Genomic DNA, 23,638 nt, shown 5'->3' on the forward strand with positions numbered 1-23,638 from the left:
TAATAAATGTAACTATAATGACTGTAACTAATATCTAATAAATGTAACTATAATGACTGTAACTAATATCTAATAAATGTAACTATAATGATCAAATATCTAACATGACTCGAAACGTATCATTCACAAAACTTAAGCAATGGATTTGCATATACCCACCTCATTGTCATGCTGCAGCAGTGCCTGGAAAAACAAGACACATGTTGTTGTGTGGCATAGAGTTAGTGACAGAGTGTGTAGCTATGTGTGTATGCATGTGTGTATGTGTGCGTGTGTGTGATGGGGTGCGTGGGGCTCTGCCACAGTAAGTAAGAGTCATGGCCAACCTGAGCGGGACACAATGCTCTCCCAGCAGACCACCACCGCCTCCACCACTCCTGAAATATTTGCATTTCTCCACATTTCCCAGGGATGGGCTGCATTTCATGAATTGTAATGAAGGCAGGAGTTTTACTGGAGAGAGCACAGAGATGGCCTCGCAATTACTCTGGGACGGTCAATTTACACATTTCATACGGGTCCCCATGCCTGTGATATGAACGTCAGGAAAATGGGGAAGCCCCTGAGACTTGGGCAGCCTCAAAAATTCATCCTGGCATTTAGAGAAGAAGAAAATAAATCTGCCCGTGCGTACAAATAAGTAAATAAAGAAAAAATGTAATTATTTTATAAATATATACATACTCTGTCTGCTGTGACTGGGTTTTTTATCTGTGTTGGACTGAACCCTTTTCTTAATTCCATTTCCCTTTAAGCGGCAGTAGCTCTGTCCGCAGGCTAAAGAGGTGTGTGTGGAGATACGATTCCTATGTAATATTCTGAATCATCTCTGGCCCCTGGTGCAGCTCTGGGGCCCTGGGGAGAGGAGGTGGGAGTGGAGCAGCACTGGACAGGTGAGCTCATCAAAGAGCCTGGGGTCTGCCATGTGTGGATGGTGCCCTGCCCTGGGGGGTGTTGAATGATAAGAGGGGTATGGAGGGTTGGGGGTTGTGTTAGTTAACTCACGGCCCTGCCCTGGGGGGTGTTGGGGGATAAGAGGGGCATGGAGGGTTGTGGGTTGTGTTAGTTAACTCACGGCCCTGCCCTGGGGGGTGTTGGGGGATAAGAGGGGTATGGAGGGTTGAGGGTTGTGTTAGTTAACTCACGGCCCTGCTCTGGGGGGTGTTGAGGGGTAAGAGGGGTATGGAGGGTTGAGGGTTGTGTTAGTTAACTCACGGCCCTGCCCTGGGAGGTGTTGAGGGGTAAGAGGGGTAATGGGTTGTGTTAGTTAACTCACGGTCCTGCTCTGGGGGGTGTTGAGGGGTAAGAGGGGTATGGAGGGTTGAGGGTTGTGTTAGTTAACTCACGGCCCTGCTCTGGGGGGTGTTGAGGGGTAATGGGTTGTGTTAGTTAACTCACGGCCCTGCCCTGGGGGGTGTTGAGGGGTAAGAGGGGTAATAGGTTGTGTTAGTTAACTCACGGCCCTGCCCTGGGGGGTGTTGAGGGGTGAGAGGGGTAATGGGTTGTGTTAGTTAACTCACGGCCCTGCCCTGGGGGATGTTGAGGGGTAAGAGGGGTAATGGGCTGCGTTAGTTAACTCACTGCATGTGCGTAGGTGCTGTAGGTGCTGAATGGCAGGGCGATGGCTGGGTAAGAGGGGTAATGGGTTGTGTTGTTAACTCACAGCCCTGCCCTGGGGGGTGTTGAGGGGTAAGAGGGGTAATGGGTTGTGTTGTTAACTCACGGCCCTGCCCTGGGGGATGTTGAGGGGTAAGAGGGGTAATGGGTTGTGTTGTTAACTCACGGCCCTGCCCTGGGGGGTGTTGAGGGGTAATGGGTTGTGTTAGTTAACTCACGGCCCTGCTCTGGGTGGTGTTGAGGGGTAAGAGGGGTAATGGGTTGTGTTAGTTAACTCATGACCCTGCCCTGGGGGGGTGTTGAGGGGTAAGAGGGGTAATAGGTTGTGTTAGTTAACTCACGGCCCTGCCCTGGGGGGTGTTGAGGGGTAAGAGGGGTAATGGGTTGTGTTAGTTAACTCACGGCCCTGCTCTGGGTGGTGTTGAGGGGTAAGAGGGGTAATGGGTTGTGTTAGTTAACTCATGGCCCTGCCCTGGGGGGTGTTGAGGGGTAAGAGGGGTAATGGGTTGTGTTAGTTAACTCACGGCCCTGCTCTGGGTGGTGTTGAGGGGTAAGAGGGGTAATGGGTTGTGTTAGTTAACTCACGGCCCTGCCCTGGAGGGGTATTGAGGGATAATGGGTTGTGTTAGTTAACTCACGGCCCTGCCCTGGGGGATGTTGAGGGGTAAGAGGGGTAATGGGCTGTGATAGTTAACTCGCTGCATGTGTGTAGGTGCTGTAGGTGCTGAATGGCAGGGCGATGGCTGGGTAAGAGGGGTAATGGGTTGTGTTGTTAACTCACGGCCCTGCCCTGGGGGATGTTGAGGGGTAAGAGGGTTAATGGGCTGTGTTAGTTAACTCACGGCCCTGCCCTGGGGGGTGTTGAGGGGTAAGAGGGTTAATGGGCTGTGTTAGTTAATTCACAGCCCTGCCCTGGGGGGTGTTGAGGGGTAAGAGGGGTAATGGGCTGTGTTAGTTAACTCACTGCATGTGCGTAGGTGCTGTAGGTGCTGAATGGCAGGGCGATGGCTGGGTTGAAGATGCCAAACTGACCGACCATCTGCTGCATGCGGCGGATGGTGCGCTCCTTGTCGGTGTCGGCAAACTTCACCACCAGGCTGGAGGACGCGCCCTGGGGGGGGAGAGAATCGGAGCCGTTCTGAGGAGAGAGGGACCGCACACTTAACCAACCAACCCTCCTCTGTCTGCAAGACCTCTATCCAGCAGTTGATATGTCAATCTCATTATCATCAACATGACATACCACACAGTCAGTCATTATCGGCTACTATATGTATGTTTAGATAATGAACTAAAGAACTAGAGTTCACTTCTCAAGTTTGAAACAAGTCATGCGTGATAATGTAATTGGATGGTTTATTGGTTCAGCATGAGCTGCTCATATGCCATTAGGTCTGTTGTTAACGTCAATATTAGCGGGCTCCTCTCATCGAACATCAAGCTCACAGTTTTATAGCTTTCCAGATACTACATGACCGAACATTTGTCTTATTGATGATATTATGTCCGTGTGTTTGCGGTCTGCATGCATACATACGGCCACACAGTCATATGAAGCTTCTCTATTTACACTGTTAATGTCCTCTTTTCAGATACAACCATAACCCTCCATCATATTTAACATAATGCACATGTCACCTAGGGCAAGGAAGCATCATGGGGCGGCAGGTAGCCTATTGGTTAGAGCGTTGGGCCAGTAACCGAAAGGTTGCTTGATCGAATCCCCGAGCTGACAAGGTAAAAGTCTGTTGTTCTGCACCTGAACAAGACTGTTTCTAGGCTGTCACTGTAAATAAGAATTTGTTCTTAACTTACTTGCCTAGTAAGATTATGTGCATTAATAAAAAATTAATTGTTCACTATTTTTCCAACATACAGTATTGGGATATTTTCCTTTTATTTCCTGCGCTAGAACAATAGGTGCTATCTAGAACCTAAAAGGGTTATTCTGCTGTCCCCATAGGAGAACCCATTATGAAGAACACTTTTTGGTTCCAGGTAAGAACATTTTGGGTTCCATGTAGGACAGAGGGTTCTACAGAGGGTTCTACATGGAACCCAAAAGGGTTCTACATGGAACCAAAAAAATTTATCCCTGGAACCAGAAATGGTTCTCTTCTGGGGACAGCCAAAGAACCCTTTTTGGAGCCATTTTTTCGAAGAGTGTGTGGTTTAAACTTGGTCCAGCCACTCAAGATTAAGGTTCCCAAACTAGGGACAAATGATTATTTGAGGGTGAAGGTGCTCTTCTAAGTCTCTCTCTCTCTCTCTCTCTCTCTCTCTCTCCCTCATTCTGATCCAGCACTTCCCCCCTTCTCTCACTCTCTCTTTCCAACTCTCTCATTCTGATCCAGCACTATCCAATTCTCTCTCTCTCTCTCTCCCTTTCCAACTCTCTCATTCTGATCCAGTACTCCTCCCTTCTCTCTCTCTCTCCCAAACTCTCTCATTCTGATCCTGCACTTCCTCCCCTTCTCTCTCCCTCTCTCTCTTTCCAACTCTCTCATTCTGATCCAGCACTTCCTCCCCTTCTCTCTCCCTCTCTCTCTTTCCAACTCTCTCATTCTGATGCAGCACTTCCCACTTCTCTCACTCTCTCCCCAACTCTCTCATTCTGATCCAGCACTTCCTCCCCTTCTCTCTCCCTCTCTCTCTTTCCAACTCTCTCATTCTGATCCAGTACTTCCTCCCCTTCTCTCTCTTTCCAACTCTCTCATTCTGATCCAGCACTTCCCCCTTCTCTCACTCTCTCTTTCCAACTCTCCCATTCTGATCCAGCACTTCCCCCATTCTCTCCCCAACTCTCTCGTTCTGATCCAGCACTTCCCCCCCTTCTCTCACTCTCTCCCCAACTCTCTCATTCTGATCCAGCACTTCCTCCCCTTCTCTCTCCCTCTCTCTCTTTCCAACTCTCTCATTCTGATGCAGCACTTCCCACTTCTCTCACTCTCTCCCCAACTCTCTCATTCTGATCCAGCACTTCCTCCCCTTCTCTCTCCCTCTCTCTCTTTCCAACTCTCTCATTCTGATCCAGTACTTCCTCCCCTTCTCTCTCTTTCCAACTCTCTCATTCTGATCCAGCACTTCCCCCTTCTCCCACTCTCTCTTTCCAACTCTCTCATTCTGATCCAGCACTTCCTCCCCTTCTCTCTCCCTCTCTCTCTTTCCAACTCTGTCATTCTGATCCAGCACTTCCCACTTTTCTCACTCTCTCTTTCCAACTCTCTCATTCTGATCCAGCACTTCCCCCCTTCTGTCTCTCTCTCTGTCCAACTCTCTCATTCTGATCCAGCACTTCCCCCCTTCTCTCTCTCTCTCTCTCTCTCTCTCTCTCTCTCTCCAACTCTCTCATTCTGATCCAGCAATTCCCCCCTTCTCTCACTCTCTCTTTCCAACTCTCTCATTCAGATCCAGCACTCCCTCCCCTTCTCCCCCCCTCACTCTCTCCCCAACTCTCTCATTCTGATCCAGCACTTCCCACTTCTCTCACTCTCTCCTTCCAACTCTCTCATTCTGATCCAGCACTTCCTCCCCCTCTATCTCTCCAACCCTCTCATTCTAATCCAGCACTTCCCCCCCCCTCTCTCTCTTTCCCTTTCCAACTCTCTCATTCTGATCCAGCACTCCTCCCCTCTCTCTCTCTCTCTCTCTCTCTCTCTCTCTCTCTCTCTCTCTCTCTCTCTCTCTCTCTCTCTCTCTCTCTCTCTCTCTCTCCAACTCTCTCATTCTGATCCAGCACCTCCCCCTTTCTCTCTCTCTCTCTCTCTCCCTGTCTCTCAATTCAATTAAATTCAAGGGCTTTATTGGCATGGGAAACATGTGTTAACATTGCCAAAGCAAGTGAGGTAGATAATATATAAAGTGAATATATAAAGTGAAATAAACAATACAAATTAACAGTAAACATCACACATACAGAAGTTTCAAAACAATAAAGACATTACAAATGTCATATTATATATATATACAGTGTTTTAACAATGTACAAATGGTAAAGGACACAAGATAAAATAAACAAGCATAGATATGGGTTGTATTTACAATGGTGTGTGTTCTTCACTGGTTGCCCTTTTCTCGTGGCAACAGGTCACAAATCTTGCTGCTGTGATGGCACACTGTGGAATTTCACCCAGTAGATATGGGAGTTTTTCAAAATTGGATTTGTTTTCGAATTCTTTGTGGATCTGTGTAATCTGAGGGAAATATGCCTCTCTACACTGGCTTCCTGTCAAAGCAAGGGCTGATTTCAAGGTTTTACTGCTAACCTACAAAGCATTACATGGGCTTGCTCCTACCTATCTCTCTGATTTGGTCCTGCCGTACATACCTATACGTACGCTACGGTCACAAGACGCAGGCCTCCTAATTGTCCCTAGAATTTCTAAGCAAACAGCTGGAGGCAGGGCTTTCTCCTATAGAGCTCCATTTTTATGGAACGGTCTGCCTACCCATGTCAGAGACGCAAACTCGGTCTCAACCTTTAAGTCTTTACTGAAGACTCATCTCTTCAGTGGGTCATATGATTGAGTGTAGTCTGGCCCAGGAGTGGGAAGGTGAACGGAAAGGCTCTGGAGCAACGAACCGCCCTTGCTGTCTCTGCCTGGCCGGTTCCCCTCTTTCCACTGGGATTCTCTGCCTCTAACCCTATTACAGGGGCTGAGTCACTGGCTTGCTGGGGCTCTCTCATGCCGTCCCTGGAGGGGGTGCGTCACCTGAGTGGGTTGATTCACTGTTGTGGTCATCCTGTCTGGGTTGGCGTCCCCCCCCCCCTTGGGTTGTGCCGTGGCGGAGATCTTTGTGGGCTATACTCAGCCTTGTCTCAGGATGGTAAGTTGGTGGTTGAAGATATCCCTCTAGTGGTGTGGGGGCTGTGCTTTGGCAAAGTGGGTGGGGTTATATCCTTCCTGTTTGGCCCTGTCGGGGGGTGTCCTCGGATGGGGCCACAGTGTCTCCTGACCCCTCCTGTCTCAGCCTCCAGTATTTATGCTGCAGTAGTTTATGTGTCGGGGGGCTGGGGTCAGTTTGTTATATCTGGAGTACTTCTCCTGTCCTATTCGGTGTCCTGTGTGAATCTAAGTGTGCGTTCTCTAATTCTCTCCTTCTCTCTTTCTTTCTCTCTCTCGGAGGACCTGAGCCCTAGGACCATGCCCCAGGACTACCTGACATGATGACTCCTTGCTGTCCCCAGTCCACCTGGCCATGCTGCTGTTCCAGTTTCAACTGACCTGAGCCCTAGGACCATGCCCCAGGACTACCTGACATGATGACTCCTTGCTGTCCCCAGTCTACCTGGCCATGCTGCTGCTCCAGTTTCAACTTCCACCTGACTGTGCTGCTGCTCTAGTTTCAACTGTTCTGCCTTATTATTATTCGACCATGCTGGTCATTTATGAACATTGAACATCTTGACCATGTTCTGTTATAATCTCCACCCGGCACAGCCAGAAGAGGACTGGCCACCCCACATAGCCTGGTTCCTCTCTAGGTTTCTTCCTAGGTATTGGCCTTTCTAGGGAGTTTTTCCTAGCCACCGTGCTTCTCCACCTGCATTGCTTGCTGTTTGGGGTTTTAGGCTGGGTTTCTGTACAGCACTTTGAGATATCAGCTGATGTACGAAGGGCTATATAAATAAATTTGATTTGATTTGAATTTGATTTAATATGGTCATACATTGGGCAGGAGGTTAGGAAGTGCAGCTCAGTTTCCACCTCATTTTGTGGGCAGTGAGCACATAGCCTGTCTTCTCTTGAGAGCCATGTCTGCCTACGGCGGCCTTTCTCAATAGCAAGGCTATGCTCACTGAGTCTGTACATAGTCAAAGCTTTCCTTAATTTTTGGTCAGTCACAGTGGTCAGGTATTCTGCCGCTGTGTACTCTCGGTGTAGGGCCAAATAGCATTCTTGTTTGCTCTGTTTTAAAAAAAATTCTTTCCAATGTGTCAAGTAGTTATCTTTTTGTTTTCTCATGATTTGGTTGGGTCTAATTGTGCTGCTGTCCTGGGGCTCTGTAGGGTGTGTTTGTGTTTGTGAACAGAGCCCCAGGACCAGCTTGCTTAGGGGACTCTTCTCCAGGTTCATCTCTCTGTAGGTGATGGCTTTGTTATAGAAGGTTTGGGAATCGCTTCCTTTTAGGTGGTTATAGAATTTAACAGCTCTTTTCTGGATTTTGATAATTAGTGGGTATCGGCCTAATTCTGCTCTGCGTGCATTATTTGGTGTCCTACGTTGTACACAGAGGATATTTTTGCAGAATTCTGCGTGCAGTCTCAATTTGGTGTTTGTCCCATTTTGTGAAGTCTTGGTTGGTGAGCGGACCCCAGACCTCACAACCATAAAGGGCAATGGGCTCTATGACTGATTCAAGTATTTTTAGCCAAATCCTAATTGGTATGTTGAGATTTATGTTCCTTTTGATGGCATAGAATGCCCTTCTTGCCTTGTCTCTCAGATCGTTCACAGTTTTGTGGAAGTTACCTGTGGCGCTGATGTTTAGGCCAAGGTATGTATAGTTTTTTGTGTGCTCTAGGGCAACAGTGTCTAGATGGAATTTGTATTTTTGGTCCTGGTGACTGGACCTTTTTTGGAACACCATTATTTTGGTCTTACTGAGATTTACTGTCAGGGCCCAGGTCTGACAGAATCTGTGCATAAGATCTAGGTGCTGCTGTAGGCCCTCCTTGGTTGGTGACAGAAGCACCAGATCATCAGCAAACAGCAGACATTTGACTTCGGATTCTAGTAGGGTGAGGCCGGGTGCTGCAGACTTTTCTAGTGCACGCGCCAATTCGTTGATATATATGTTGAAGAGGGTGGGGTTTAAGCTGCATCCCTGTCTAACCCCACGACCCTGTGTGAAGAAATGTGTGTGTTTTTTGCCAATTTTAACCGCACACTTGTTCTTTGTGTACATGGATTTTATAATGTCGTATGTTTTACCCCCAACACCACTTTCCATCAGTTTGTATAGCAGACCCTCATGCCAAATTGAGTCAAATAATTTTTTGAAATCAAAAAAGCATGAGAAGACTTTGCCTTTGTTTTGGTTTGTTTGGTGGTCAATTAGGGTGTGCAGGGTGAATACATGGTCTGTTGTACGGTAATTTGGTAAAAAGCCAATTTGACATTTGCTCAGTACATTGTTTTCATTGAGGAAGTGTACGAGTGCTGTTAATGATGATGCAGAGTATTTTCCCAAGGTTACTGTTGACGCATATTCCACGGTAGTTATTGGGGTCAAATTTGTCTCCACTTTTGTGGATTGGGGTGATCAGTCCTTGGTTCCAAATATTGGGGAAGATGCCAGAGCTAAGGATGATGTTAAAGAGTTTTAGTATAGCCAATTGGAATTTGTTGTCTGTATATTTGATAATTTCATTGAGGATACCATCAACACCACAGGCCTTTTTGGGTTGGAGGGTTTTTATTTTGTCCTGTAACTCATTCAATGTAATTGGAGAATCCAGTGGGTTCTGGTAGTCTTTAATAGTTGATTCAAAGATCTGTATTTGATCATGTATATGTTTTTGCTCTTTATTCTTTGTTATAGAGCCAAAAAGATTGGAGAAGTGGTTTACCCATACATCTCCATTTTGGATAGATAATTCTTCGTGTTGTTGTTTGTTTAGTGTTTTCCAATTTTCCCAGAAGTGGTTAGAGTCTATGGATTCTTCAATTACATTGAGCTGATTTCTGACATGCTGTTCCTTCTTTTTCCGTAGTGTATTTGTGTATTGTTTTAGTGATTCACCATAGTGAAGGCGTAGACTCAGGTTTTCCGGGTCTCTATGTTTTTCGTTGGACAGGTTTCTCAATTTCTTTCTTAGATTTTTGCATTCTTCATCAAACCATTTGTCATTGTTGAAAATTTTTCTTCGGTTTTCTATTTGAAATTTTTAGGTTTGATAGGGAAGCTGAGAGGTCAAATATACTGTTAAGATTTTCTACTGCCAAGTTTACACCTTCACTATTGCAGTGGAACGTTTTACCCAGGAAATTGTCTAAAAGGGATTGAATTTGTTGTTGCCTAATTGTTTTTTGGTAGGTTTCCAAACTGCATTCCTTCCATCTATAGCATTTCTTAATGTCACTCAGTTCCTTTGGCTTTGATGCCTCATGATTGAGTATTGCTCTGTTTAAGTAGACTGTGATTTTTCTGTGGTCTGATAGGGGTGTCAGTGGGCTGACTGTGAACGCTCTGAGAGACTCTGGGTTGAGGTCAGTGATAAAGTAGTCTACAGTACTACTGCCAAGAGATGAGCTATAGGTGTACCTACCATAGGAGTCCCCTCGAAGCCTACCATTGACTATGTACATACCCAGCGTGCGACAGAGCTGCAGGAGTTGTGACCCGTTTTTGTTGGTTATGTTGTCATAGTTGTGCCTAGGGGGGCATATGTGGGAGGGAATGCTGTCACCTCCAGGCAGGTGTTTGTCCCCCTGTGTGCTGAGGGTGTCAGGTTCTCTCTCTCTCTCTCTCTCTCTCTCTCTCTCTCCAACTCTCTCATTCTGATCCAGCACCCCCCTCCCCTCTCTCTCTCTCTCTCTCCAATCTCTCATTCTGATCCAGCACTTCCCCCTTCTGTCTCTCTCTCTCTCTCCAACTCTCTCATTCTGATCCAGCACTTCCCCCTTCTGTCTCTCTCTCTCTCCAACTCTCTCATTCTGATCCAGCATCCCCCCCCCCCTCTCTCTCTCTCTCTGTCTAACTCTCTCATTCTGATCCAGAACTTCCCCCCTTCTCGCTCTGTCTCTCTCTCTCTGTCTCTCTCTCTCTCTCTCTCTCCAACTCTCTCATTCTGATCCAGCACCCCCCCTTCTCTCTCTCTCTCTCTCTCTCTCCAACTCTCTCATTCTGATCCAGCACCCCCTCCCTCTCTCTCTCTCTCTCTCCAATCACTCATTCTGATCCAGCACTTCCCCCCTTCTCGCTCTGTCTCTCTCCAATCTCTCATTCTGATCCAGCACCCCCCCTTCTCTCTCTCTCTCTCTCTCTCTCACTCTCTCTCTCTCTCCAACTCTCTCATTCTGATCCAGCACCCCCCTTCTCTCTCTCTCTCTCTCTCTCTCTCTCGCTCTCTCCAACTCTCTCATTCTGATCCAGCACTCCCCCCTTCTCTCTCTCTCTCTCTCTCTCTCTCTCTCTCTCGCTCTCTCTCCCTCTTTCCATTTGCTGCGCTGCCATAATGAAACCAGCAGGTGCATCTGCCACACACCATTCATTAAGAATCTTCAAATGATTTAGCACTACATTTGACCTTTGTTGCGCTCCGCCTTGCCTCCCCCTCAAAACTGCCCAATCGATCCCTATAAAAGGCCAAAATATTACTCTGATCTGACAGTGTAGAAAGGTTGTGCGTCGGGCGAGATAAGAGGCTCCCTGAAATTGATGTGAGATAGTCAATAATAGCAGCGAGTGGTGGTGAGGCCGGGGCCAGGGCTGGGGAGATAGCTGCGGGCTGTGTTTGTGCTATTAGGGGCTGGGGGGTTGTGGGATGTTGTAGGGGGGTTGTGTGGTAAGCCACAGAGGGGCTACAGCTAACTCCCTGGCTGCCTGCTACACATTGGGGAGGTGGGGAGGTTTCTCTCTCTCTGCGTATGGTTGGGGATGACTCTGGATCTATTTGTTGGAGGGCCTTGGTATAGCATAGCCAACAGGCGAAGGGACCGCCTAGTAAACTACCTGTTGGGGCAGGCAAAAAATGGCGGTGTGGAAGACCATTAAATACAGGGGGCGCGGTGTGAGATGTGAGATGTGCTGCTGGGAAAGGTGCAGGCTTGGCTCACACTGGAGCATATATACTGTACAATGCCTTCGGAAAGCATTCAAACCCCTTGACTTTTTCCAGAGATCCTTGATGAAAACCTGCTCCAGAGTGCTCAGGACCTCAGACGGGGGCGAAAGTTCACCTTCCAACAGAACAACGACACTAAGCACACAGCCAAGACAACGCAGGAGTGGCTTCGGGACATTCCATGAATGTTCTGAGTGGCCCAGCAAGAGCTCGGACTTGAACCCGATCAAACATCTCTGGAGAGACCTGAAAATAGCTGTGCAGCAACGCTCCCCATCCAACCTGGCAGAGCTTGAGAGGATCTGCAGAGAAGAATGGGAGAAACTCCCCAAATACAGATGCCAAGCTTGTGGCTTCATACCCAAGAAGACTCAATGCTGTAATTGCTGCCAAAGGTGCTTCAACAAAGTACTGAGTAAAGGGTCTGAATACTTATGTAAATGTCATGTTTCAGATTTGTATTTGTAAATTTTGCATGTGTTAAAACCTGTTTTTGCTTTGTCATTATGAGATATTATGTGTAGAAAAACAATTGAATACATTTTAGAATAAGGCTGTAAAGTAACAAAATGTGGAAAAAGTCAAATGGTCTGAATACTTTCCGAAGGCATTGTATGGGAAATCCCATAAAATTGTCAGAGACTCCAGTCACCCAAGTTGTTTTCTCTGCTACCGCATGGCAAGCGGTACAGGAGCGTCAAGTCAAGGACCAAAAGGCTCCACAACAGCTTCTACCCCCAGCCATAAGACTGCATTAAACAATTCATAAAAATCGGCACCGGACAATTTACATTGACCCCCCCCCCCCCCCCCACCTACAAGTACAGATTATCTCAACTAGCCTGTACCGGTGCCCCCTGTATATAGTGTCATGACGTTGGCCTGAGTGGGGGAAGTTTATGACCCCAATAAATACCTTTCCCCTTTTTCCTTTCTCTACTCTACCGATGTGACTATTGAAAATCCCTTTGTTACCATTGAGAGAGAGTTTGGTGACATCAAAAGATGGGAACGGAACCATATTTCGGTAATCCAACCAGTTGAGAATATGCGTTGGGACTTAATGAATATGATGTCAGTTCAGTTGACGTCTGAGACATGATTTACTGATGATAGGACGACATAAACTGTATCTTGGAAAATCTACACATTCTTGTTTTCAGATTCACATGGAATTGTTGTGCAATTTAAATGTTTAAATATGAAACTATTTGTGAAAGATGAAATGTAATTTTTTAGCTTCTTAATGAGAAAATGGTTTGTCAGAAGAACACCAGTCTGCTCACTCAGAGGCCCCGCCCAAGTGAACAGACATGGGTTGTAAACTATGAAACACGCCCTTCTTTCACGACTATATAAACCCCTTGACGAAAATGTAACTTTCTGTTCCGAGGACGTTAGGGCGACAGTCCTACGTTAAAAGGGCTCAGATAATAAGCTGTTCCAAGGACGTGTGGATTTGAGGTCACCACGTTGAAAGGACAAAGACTACCTACAGAACTAAGCCAACCTTAGAGAACCTAACTAAATTAGCATCAAATTTCAATGTGAAGGTGACTACCTACACCCCGGAAGGATGAATTTCGAATATACCAGCCAGACTATAGCATGAGCTTAAAGTATGGCAACTTGGTATGAACTTTTAACTCCTATTCACTAAAGAAGTGATACCTCCTAGCCGTCGCATTAGGCTAGGAGAGGACGGACAGAGTATTTGTTCTACCACACGACGACGGTACTACCAAGTATCCGTTCAACCATCAGATATTCTTCAGAGGACCAGAGATCCATGCTGGACCACCCAGCCTCCCATCTACCGAAGTGCAGCTCAGAGTAAATATTTATTGCATTCTCCTTTTTCAAATGGCCAGTAATTTAGAATGCATAGGATACTGTATTTACGATAGCATAGCTTCTCCCTTTGTTCCTCAGTCTTCCCACTCTTTCACTCAAACCCAACCCCCTCTCTTTGTGTAACCAGCCCTTATCCGCTAGGGTCGTTTTCCTTTATGACATCATTTGTAATCAATGTATGATTCATTCTGTGTATGTCATTTTGTGTGATTAGTTAGGTATTTAGTAAATAAATAATTAAACCCAGTTTTGTATTGCTGATTCAACTTGTTAGCCAGGGTTCATGAAGAATCAAGAATTTACAACTTTCAGATGAGACTGAATCAGGCGACGATTAAATATTGACTGCTATTGAGGTAAAAAATAACCAGGTCTTTAAGAGCTTATTCGGAAGATAACAGCTCTATAAACATTATTTTGTGGTGCCCCGACTTTCTAGTTAATTATCTACCTGATTAGCTTAATCAGGTAATATTAATTACAGAGAAATTATTTTATAGAATAGCATGTCTTAACACTTAATCCGGCATAGCCAAAGACACGACAATAGTCTCGTTATTCTTATTCTTATTCTTAAATATTTTCTTCTTCTTGAACTGCACTGTTGGTTAGTGGCTTGTAAGTAAGCATTTCACGGTAAAGTCTACACTTGTTGTATTCGGCTCATGTGGCAAAAAAAGTCTGATTTGATTTGATAGGGGGTTGATGAACCGTCTGGGGAACTTTGTAGGGGTGTGGGGTGTCATGGGGCTTCTATGTACAGTGGACAGGGAAGGAGGCTTGGTTCTAACTTTCTAGGATTGTTAAAATGAAGTACTGTTTGTGCTTTTAATGATGTAACAATTGGGCCAATAAAGGTATTTAAAAACAATCTCTCTCTCTCTCTCTCTCTCTCTCTCTCTGAATTCACTATTTAGGGGGTTGAGAATGTGTCAATCACATTTAATTTTCATGCTCAACAATCTGGCTCGAGGCTGGGCTCTGTTTATGTAGGCGAGATTTGCAGGTTGCCAGAGATGCTAAAAGATCGTCAGTGGAGTGGAAGATGAATATAGATGTTTTTCTTCTCTTCCCCCTCTCTCTCTACATTCAGCCCTGTCTCTTTCAGCATCCCCTCTCCCCTGACGGCTGGCTAGCCATAAGTGCACAGCCTCACAAAGCTGCCTGCCTCTCCTCTCCTCGCCACCGGCACCACATTAGGCCCCTGCTCATTAAGTGCACTGTATGACTAAACAATGAAGAGCATGCACTCGTAGATAGTAGGGTGAGGGTAAAACAACACTGTAATAGAGGACACACACTCATCCTCCCCCTCGTCTCATCTCCTCTCCAGACCCACAGTCCATACTTTGTCGTGAGAGTCAGTACAAGGTTACACATCCCAGTCATACCGGTAGAAGGGCCTTGTTTTGTGTCTGTCCCGGTTTTACTATCTGTCCCATTAACATTATTATGGGGTATAACTAGAAGCGAGTCTGGGAGCAGGGATGCAGCACTGGAATACAGGAATGAGTAGCAGTGGCAAACAGTGAAGATTTTACTCCACAGCACTAAAAAAGCTATTAAAAGGCCGAGCTGGTTTGCTTCTTCTCCTGCTGAGGAGGCTCCCAGGTTCTTGGGGAGGGTTGGAATATATAATCTGACAGTATTAAGTTGTCTGAGAGCTAGGCAGAGGGAGGATGCTGCAGCCCCAGCTTTCTTCCTGTCCTGTCCTGCCGTCTGGAGTGTGCTCACTTATGGAAGTGTGGTTAATTGTGGATTGAGTGTGTGAGTGCAATGCCAATGCAGATCCTAGTCTGTCTCCTTTTCTGTACTCTTCTATCCTATCAGTCTGTGTCTCTGCCCTGCTGTTGGCTCTCCCAGATATGTTGTATTGATCAGGGTGGATTCTGTGTGAACCCATAGCTCCGGCAGAGCCTCGGCACCTTTAGACTGCTACATGAACTCCAGGAGCTTCAGAGTCCCTGGGAGACTTACAGTGGGTTTATTAGCAGCCATCGTGCCACTGCGCCACATGTCCTGGTGATGCTTCACTAAACCCCCTCTCTCTCCTCTCTGTGGAGAGGTCTTTATTTCAGTCATCACAAAAGCCCTTCTCTTTAGATGTCATGTTAGAGTGGCCTGCTACTTCCATGTCCATTCCCATGTTTGTTAATCTACCCAAACTTTTTCATTGGGCCTGTCAAGACATCACGGTGCAGAATCTCTCTCTCTCGCCACAGTACAAAGCAGTGAGGTGGATAAACTATGAAGTAAAAGTCTCATTAAATTTTAAGCTTCCAAGTGTGAGGCTGAACCCCCACCGGCTCAGAGCATCTAGAGCGGGTTCGGGAAAAGGGAGTAAAACTGTGGGAATAACACAGGCAGCTGTTCTTAGACAAGAAAAGAGGAGGAAAAGGACTGAGATTCAATGAAAAGTCATCTGTCTTTATGAGTGCTCCCTTTGCAGCCAGGGCCCAATTGGTTCCTTTCCAAGCTGCACACAAGCACACCCCTCGTGTGAATGGTCCACATAAAGCTGCAAAGTTGCTTTAACGTTACACCTCTGTCTCTGTGCAAAACTTCAGAATAAGGTCATAAGGTTGAATTATCCTGTGTGCATGTCGTCATCTTACATAAGCAGCTGCAACCTGTAACGGACTCAAGTGTCACATGGCGAGTCCTGTAGCGGTGTCACTGTCTCTTTGGTTTAGTCACACGATGGCTTAGTAACCAGAACAAAGGTTCCTAGTTCCTACTCAACTGTCTCAAACAGGAATACACAGCCGCTATTGACAGGAAGTAGTTTAGTGAGTTCATTATTAAACTTTCTATTGTTCTGTTTCATGTTTAAATGATCATTATGATAGCCTGAATCCCATTACTCTGCACTAAGTAACCACTGAGAATGAATTAAGGCACACTGTGTGTTTATTGCTTGGTTAGTAAAATAACAAATTAGTGCAATCCATTAGACTCTGATTAGAATGTCATTTGCTTGGGAAGTGACACTAGGAAAAATAAATATTAAGCAATTGTTTAATGTGAGGAACATAGATATCTCATCCATGTGAAGTAACCTACTAACATTAAACTAGTCATTTTATTACCCTGACACTGGCTCTCATTCTATGGTGTGAATAAACTAATGAAAGCGAGATCACACTCAGCTGTGGGCTTTGACTATCTCCTCTCAGCGTATCTCCCTGTCTGGCAGATAGCACAGGAGGTTGGTGGCATTGTAATTGGGAGAACAGAGTCATGGAATTGACTGGAGCGGAATGAGGGGAATGGTATCTAATACATCAAACACATTATTTCCAGGTGTTTGATGCCCTTCCATTTGCTCCGGTCCGGGCCATTATTATGAGCCGTCCTCCAATCAGAAGCCTCCACTGTCAGAGAGCCACAGTGTGTCCATCACAGTCTAAAGTTGAACCAATCCTTTCCTAAGCTCAAATGGAGAATAACTGGTCCTGAACCTGTTATTCTGTCCCGGGACATTCCCCCAGACACCTTCATCCTGAATCCCAGCAATTTGCTTTATAGCTCCAGCATTTAAATGTTTAATTGTGCGACGTCTTGAGCCATGTGAGGTCTTCTGAGCCCCGGGGCAGGGGCATGCGTGCGTGGAATGGAAGGGAGAGCCTGTCAGGGTCTCACATCTGACCTGTCATCACCTCCCACAACCCCATTCCACTCCTGCTTCTGACACACTCACACACACTTTCATACATTTACACACACTTACACACACTCACACACACTCACACACACTTTCATACATTTACACACACATACATATAGATGGATAGACTCATACACCCATGCACACAGATACACACTTAGGGATAGAGACATCCACCTATAGACACATTCCCTCTCACATTCATATGCTCAAACAGTAACACACACATACACACGCTCATTATCATACACACACACATTCACAAGAGACCACATGCAATCACACAATCTCTGAACGTCATATCCACACACATGTACTCACTCAGATCCCTCTCACACACATATACATAGACACACACTTACACCCCCCAATATGAAAAATGCAAATGTATTCGGCTCAAGTCCTCCGAGCTGGAAAATAAGATCAGTCAGTGAGCCTTTGACCCTGGCTGATGGCTGTATGAGGATGTGACAGAGAGGAGAGAGTGTGCGTGTGTGTACATTTGCCCGTGTGGACCTGTCAGTGCACAAGCATGTATGTGTGTGTGTGTGTGTGTGTGTGTGTGTGTGTGTGTGTGTGTGTGTGTGTGTGTGTGTGTGTGTGTGTGTGTGTGTGTGTGTGTGTGTGTGTGTGTGTGTGTGTGTGTGTGTGTGCATGGCTGTGTGCTTGCGTGTGCGTGTTCTGCAATGCTTGGGGGATCTGCTGCTTATCTGTTAAGAAACTGCTGCTGTTCGTTATGGTGTTTACATTCAGCTAGGCTCTCGGGTAGAAATTATTCATAGCCATCTCTTTTCCTAGACTGATCACTTCTGCCTTTGGAATAGCTTGTATATGCTGCACACCTATTATTTTGTGTTTGACATAGTTGGTATTCATTTTTTATAACATTTCAAATTAATTTAAATAGACCCTAGATGTGGAGAATTTTGAATAGAGAGAACAGGGTCATTCATTGCATGGAATAGTTCATGATTACCGCCTGGAAGACACTGTATAGATGTACTGTTAGAAGTTCTGTAACGATGCTGATCATGCAGATGTAGTCAGGTAGGATAATTCAGGACTGTCCTCTGAGTATCCCAAGCCCAGGTCAAGGCCTAATGGTGCACTGTCTGTCTGTCTGTCTGTCTGTGTAATCCTGGCGAGACGGGGCCAACACACGCCCATCCAAACCTCTGACACAGGAGATGAGATGCTGAGAAGATTTCTATAATCAATTTAGCCGACCAGGAGGGGATAAATCCTGTCCATTTTCCTCCTCACTCGCTTTTCCATCTCTCCTTCATCCCTTCCTCTGTTCTTCCTATCTCCCACCCGCACGCCCCTCCCGCTGCTCATACACAAATGAATCATTCAGCAGCCGATGTAGTGAAAGGTGGAGTAAACAAGTCTATTGCCTATTATCCCGGGAGGCCGGGAAAGAGAGAAGAGTGAGGGGAGAGAGGCAGAGATATACAGTAGAGGAGAAGGAAAAACAATGTGGCTGTCCAATACCACAGATCAGAGAGCACACGAGGTCCAGCCTATCTCCAGATTATCTCCAACCTATCTCCAGATTATCTCCAACCTATCTCCAGATGATCTCCAGCCTATCTCCAGATTATCTCCAACCTATCTCCAGATTATCTCCAGCCTATCTCCAGATTATCTCCAACCTATCTCCAGATTATCTCCAGCCTATCTCCAGATTATCTCCAACCTATCTCCAGATTATCTCCAACCTATCTCCAGATGATCTCCAACCTATCTCCAGATTATCTCCAACCTATCTCCAGCCTATCCTCACGTCCCCGAGTCATTTGCACTTATATTGACCTCAAGGTTTGCACCAAAACGAATGACCAAGTCAGCTAGCGCGGCGCTGTCTTTATCCACGTGTTGTGCCCCCATACAGTAAATAATAAAACCACGTGGTCTAATGCCGCAATGATGAAAGAGGGAGAGTTCAGGCTCCTGCTCCTCCATGCCTGGAGTTTCTCCAACAAAGAGAGTGTATAGGCTGAGTGTACTTCAGCCCACTGAATAATACGTAGCGCGCAGAATAACTATAATGCAGCTTTAGAGTGCACAGTAAGTGCCCTTTGTTTCTATGCATCAATGGTTTAGAAGGGCCGGGGCTAACCGGGGCTAACCACCGGCCACAAACAAATAATAACCACACCTAGCAGCACCACAGTAGCGACTGCTAGGATTACTGTATTTGTTAATTGTGACTCTCAAACCCGGATCCGGGAGCGTAATCATCGCCTCACACTAATTAGCATAACGCAACAGACATCAATCTTCTTAGAAAATCTTCCTATTCATGAAAATCACAAAGGAAATATATTGACACACAGCTTAGTTAAAGGGTCTAACGGAAAAAATTTAACCGATAGCTCAACCCATTATCATTCCATGAGATGAAAATGAATGTTCAATCATTTTTCTATAATTAGACACGCAAAAACTACCAATCCCTTTCATTCTAAACAAGGTCTCACGCCCTGACCATAGAGAGCTGTTTATTATCTGATAGTTGGGGCGTGATAGTGACTAGGGTGGGTCATCTAGGTGATTAATGGTTTATGTTGGCCTGGTATGGTTCCCAATCAGAGACAGCTGTTTATCGTTGTCTCTGATTGGGGATCATATTTAGGCAGCCATTTCCTCATTGTGCTTTGTGGGATATTGTCTACAGATAGTTGCCTGTGTGCACACCAGTAGCGTCACGTTTAGTTTGGTAGTTTGTTGTCTTTGTTCATTGTTCATTTATTTAAGGATAATGTACGCCTACTACGCTGCACCTTGGTCCAATCATTATGATGAGCGTGACAGAAGGTTGATGGATGTACCTGTTTGCTTGTTGAAGCTGGAATATTTATGAGGACAGTTGCACGTTGTGTCGGTCAATAAAAACTGGAGGTTGATCAGTAGAATCTAATGTAAAGTTGCCGTTGTTGTTTGTTCGTGTCGTGAATGTTGTATGTGGTTGTGTGGAAGGAAGGCAGGAGGTGTACTTACTGGCATGGTCTGGCTGCCATGGAGGGCACTGATTGCAGACTGGGCCTCCGCGTGTGTGGAGAACTTTACAAAGGCACAGCCTGAAAAACACACACACACACACAGGGAGGGAGAAAGAGGCAGGGTGCCGGCACGCACAAACACGCACGCACACACACACACACAAACACGCACGCACACACACACATACACACAGGAAGTGAATAAACGCAGGGTGCCTTTATTAAACACTGTGAAGAGAAGCGCGTCAAAACATTTCAGGGAGGCACAGAGAGACTCCCATTGCACAGCAGGCTGCTCCTCCCCAGGCTGCTCAAGCTGCAGGCTCTTGTACAGATTGCACTGATGAAGCAGAAAAGCATGCTATTTAGCACCACATGCCTGTCTGTGCATATTAAATACAGACCCAGTGAAATACATATTGTCTTAAGTCGTCATTATGCATCAGTCTACAGTTCCTGGGAAGAAGCTGAACATGTTGAAGGGACTAATGCCGGTTGGATCAGGACCTGCAGCGAAGGAACCCAGGGGGGTAAACCTAGAGAATTACTGCATCTTTAAGTGTGGTCTTATCGCTCTTCTCCTGTCTACCTCTGGACAAAATAATTGAGCCTGATAATATACTGTATAAATAAATATGTATGTAACTTAGTTGACAGTTAACAGTTAGTTGACAGACAGGTATCCATAAACATCTGTAAATCTTTGTTTTTGTAAAGGATTGCATTATCTGACTTATATGACACTGATGTTCATTCACATCACCCAAACAGAGTATAGCAGGGACTAAATCTTACCTCCCCTACAACCTTAAAAAAGGTTTCCAAAAGGGTTCTTCGGCTGTCCCCATAGGAGAACCCTTTTTGGTTCTAGGTAAAACACTTTTAGGTTCCAGGTAGAACCATTTTGGGTTCCATGTAGAACCCTCTGTGGAAAGGGTTCCTCATGGAACCCAAAACAGTTCTAATTGGAACCAAAAGGCTTCTACCTGGAACCAACAAGGGTACTTCAAACGGTTATTTTTTTTAAAGAATGTAGTTGCCCCAGTGTCTAGCAAAGAACAACGCAATTGTTATGACATCCGCCATTCCCTCTTCTGTACGACTGTCGAGTCACAATGCCAGGACCTCAACCTCCACAACATTCCACAACAATTTTCATAAACACTGGCATGGGACTATGTTTCAGAGACATGAAGAAGCAGGTCTCCCACTGCTATTTACTGCATGCCAGAAGGTATTGGTTTCTACTAGACTGTGTGCCAGTTGCCTGGGTTGATAGACCATGGGGCCTGGGTCGTTCAATGAAAATAGTGCCTATTCCATCCCTTTGATGTTTTAAGTAGTAATTGTTCACCAATATTGCATTTTAAAAGCATGTTATATTAAATGAGATGCCCTTATAGACCTCATGGAGAATTGTGATTTTTTAAATGAATAAGACTTGCTAAAGTGACAAAATTCGGCCTTTTAACATGTCCCCTCGTGCACCCTCTGCAAACCCTCTGTAAAGCCTCTGTAAACCCTCTGTAAACCGTCTGTAACCCTCTAGGAAGATGTTAACATGTCCCTTCGTGCACCCTCTGTAAACTTCTAGGAAGATGTTAACATGTCCCTTCGTGCACCCTCTGTAAACTTCTAGGAAGATTTTAACATGTCCCTTCGTGCACCCTCTGTAAACTTCTAGGAAGATTTTAACATGTCCCTTCGTGCACCCTCTGTAAACTTCTAGGAAGATGTTAACATGTCCCTTCGTGCACCCTCTGTAAACTTCTAGGAATATGTTAACATGTCCCCTCGTGCACCCTCTGTAAACTTCTAGGAAGATGTTAACATGTCCCTTCGTGCACCCTCTGTAAACTTCTAGGAAGATGTGAACATGTCCCCTCGTGCACCCTCTGTAAACTTCTAGGAAGATGTTAACATGTCCCCCCGTGCACCCTCTGTAAACTTCTAGGAAGATGTTAACATGTCCCTTCGTGCACCCTCTGTAAACTTCTAGGAATATGTTAACATGTCCCTTCGTGCACCCTCTGTAAACTTCTATGAAGATGTTAACATGTCCCTTAGTGCACCCTCTGTAAACTTCTAGGAAGATGTTAACATGTCCCCTCGTGCACCTTCTGTAAACTTCTAGGAAGATTTTAACATGTCCCCTCATGCACCCTCTGTAAACTTCTAGGAAGATGTTAACATGTCCCTTCGTGCACCCTCTGTAAACCTCTAGGAAGATGTTAACATGTCCCCTCGTGCACCCTCTGTAAACTTCTAGGAAGATGTTAACATGTCCCCTCGTGCACCCTCTGTAAACTTCTAGGAAGATGTTAACATGTCCCTTCGTGCACCCTCTGTAAACTTCTAGGAAGATGTTAACATGTCCCCTCGTGCACCCTCTGTAAACCCTCTGTAAACTTGTAGGAAGATGTTAACATGTCCCCTCGTGCACCCTCTGTAAACCCTCTGTAAACTTCTAGGAAGATGTTAACATGTCCCTTCGTGCACCCTCTGTAAACCCTCTGTAAACTTCTAGGAATATGTTAACATGTCCCTTCGTGCACCCTCTGTAAACTTCTAGGAAGATGTTAACATGTCCCCTCGTGCACCTTCTGTAAACTTCTAGGAAGATTTTAACATGTCCCTTCGTGCACCCTCTGTAAACCATCTGGAAACTTCTCGGAAAATGTTAATATTTCCCCTCCTGCACCCTCTGTAAACCCTCTGTAAACTTCTGGGAAGATGTTAACATGTCCCCTCGTGCACCCTCTGTAAACCATCTGTAAACCCTCTGTAAACCCTCTGTAAACCCTCTGTAAACTTCTAGGAAGATGTTAACATGTCCCCTCGTGCACCCTCTGTAAACTTCTGGGAAGATGTTAACATGTCCCCTCGTGCACCCTCTGTAAACTTCTAGGAAGATGTTAACATGTCCCCTCGTGCACCCTCTGTAAACTTCTAGGAAGATGTTAACATGTCCCCTCATGCACCCTCTGTAAACTTCTAGGAAGATGTTAACATGTCCCCCCGTGCACCCTCTGTAAACCCTCTGTAAACCTTCTGTAAACTTCTAGGAAGATTTTAACATGTCCCTTAGTGCACCCTCTGTAAACTTCTAGGAAGATGTTAACATGTCCCTTCGTGCACCCTCTGTAAACTTCTAGGAAGATTTTAACATGTCCCTTCGTGCACCCTCTGTAAACTTCTAGGAAGATGTTAACATGTCCCCCCGTGCACCCTCTGTAAACTTCTAGGAAGATGTTAACATGTCCCCTCCTGCACCCTCTGTAAACCATCTGAAAACTTTGAGGAAGATGTTAACATGTCCCCTCGTGCACCCTCTGTAAACTTCTAGGAAATGTTAACATGTCCCCTCGTGCACTCTCTGTAAACTTCTAGGAAGATGTTAAGATGTCCCCTCGTGCATCCTCTGTAAACCCTCTGTAAACTTCTAGGAACATGTTAACATGTCCCCTCGTGCACCCTCTGTAAACCCTCTGTAAACCCTCTGTAAACCCTCTGTAAACCCTCTGTAAACCCTCTGTAAACTTCTTGGAAGATGTTAACATGTCCCCTCGTCCACTCTCTGTAAACTTCTAGGAAGATGTTAAGATGTCCCCTCGTGCATCCTCTGTAAACCCTCTGTAAACTTCTAGGAAGATGTTAACATGTCCCCTCGTGCACCCTCTGTAAACCCTCTGTAAACACTCTGTA

At 45.7% G+C, this 23,638-nt stretch overlaps 1 protein-coding gene across 6 annotated transcripts in view; it reads right to left on the reverse strand.

Moving 5' to 3' along the window:
• LOC109897470 (CUGBP Elav-like family member 5) overlaps positions 1 to 23,638 on the reverse strand; it is a 367,555-nt gene that overhangs the window by 36,767 nt on the left and 307,150 nt on the right. For 3 of the 6 annotated variants that reach the window (XM_031833229.1, XM_031833231.1, XM_031833230.1), the window contains exons 5-7: positions 19,932 to 20,011; positions 2,582 to 2,755; positions 160 to 183 (exon numbers count right to left, since the gene is read on the reverse strand). In XM_031833229.1, coding sequence (XP_031689089.1) covers positions 160 to 183; positions 2,582 to 2,755; positions 19,932 to 20,011 — 278 coding nt within the window. The remainder of the gene's footprint in view (positions 1 to 159; positions 184 to 2,581; positions 2,756 to 19,931; positions 20,012 to 23,638) is intronic. The other 3 variants (XM_031833234.1, XM_031833233.1, XM_031833232.1) reach the window with 1 other exon arrangement.

This window comes from Oncorhynchus kisutch, linkage group LG10 (assembly GCF_002021735.2).
Source record: "Oncorhynchus kisutch isolate 150728-3 linkage group LG10, Okis_V2, whole genome shotgun sequence".
Lineage (NCBI taxonomy): Eukaryota > Metazoa > Chordata > Actinopteri > Salmoniformes > Salmonidae > Oncorhynchus > Oncorhynchus kisutch.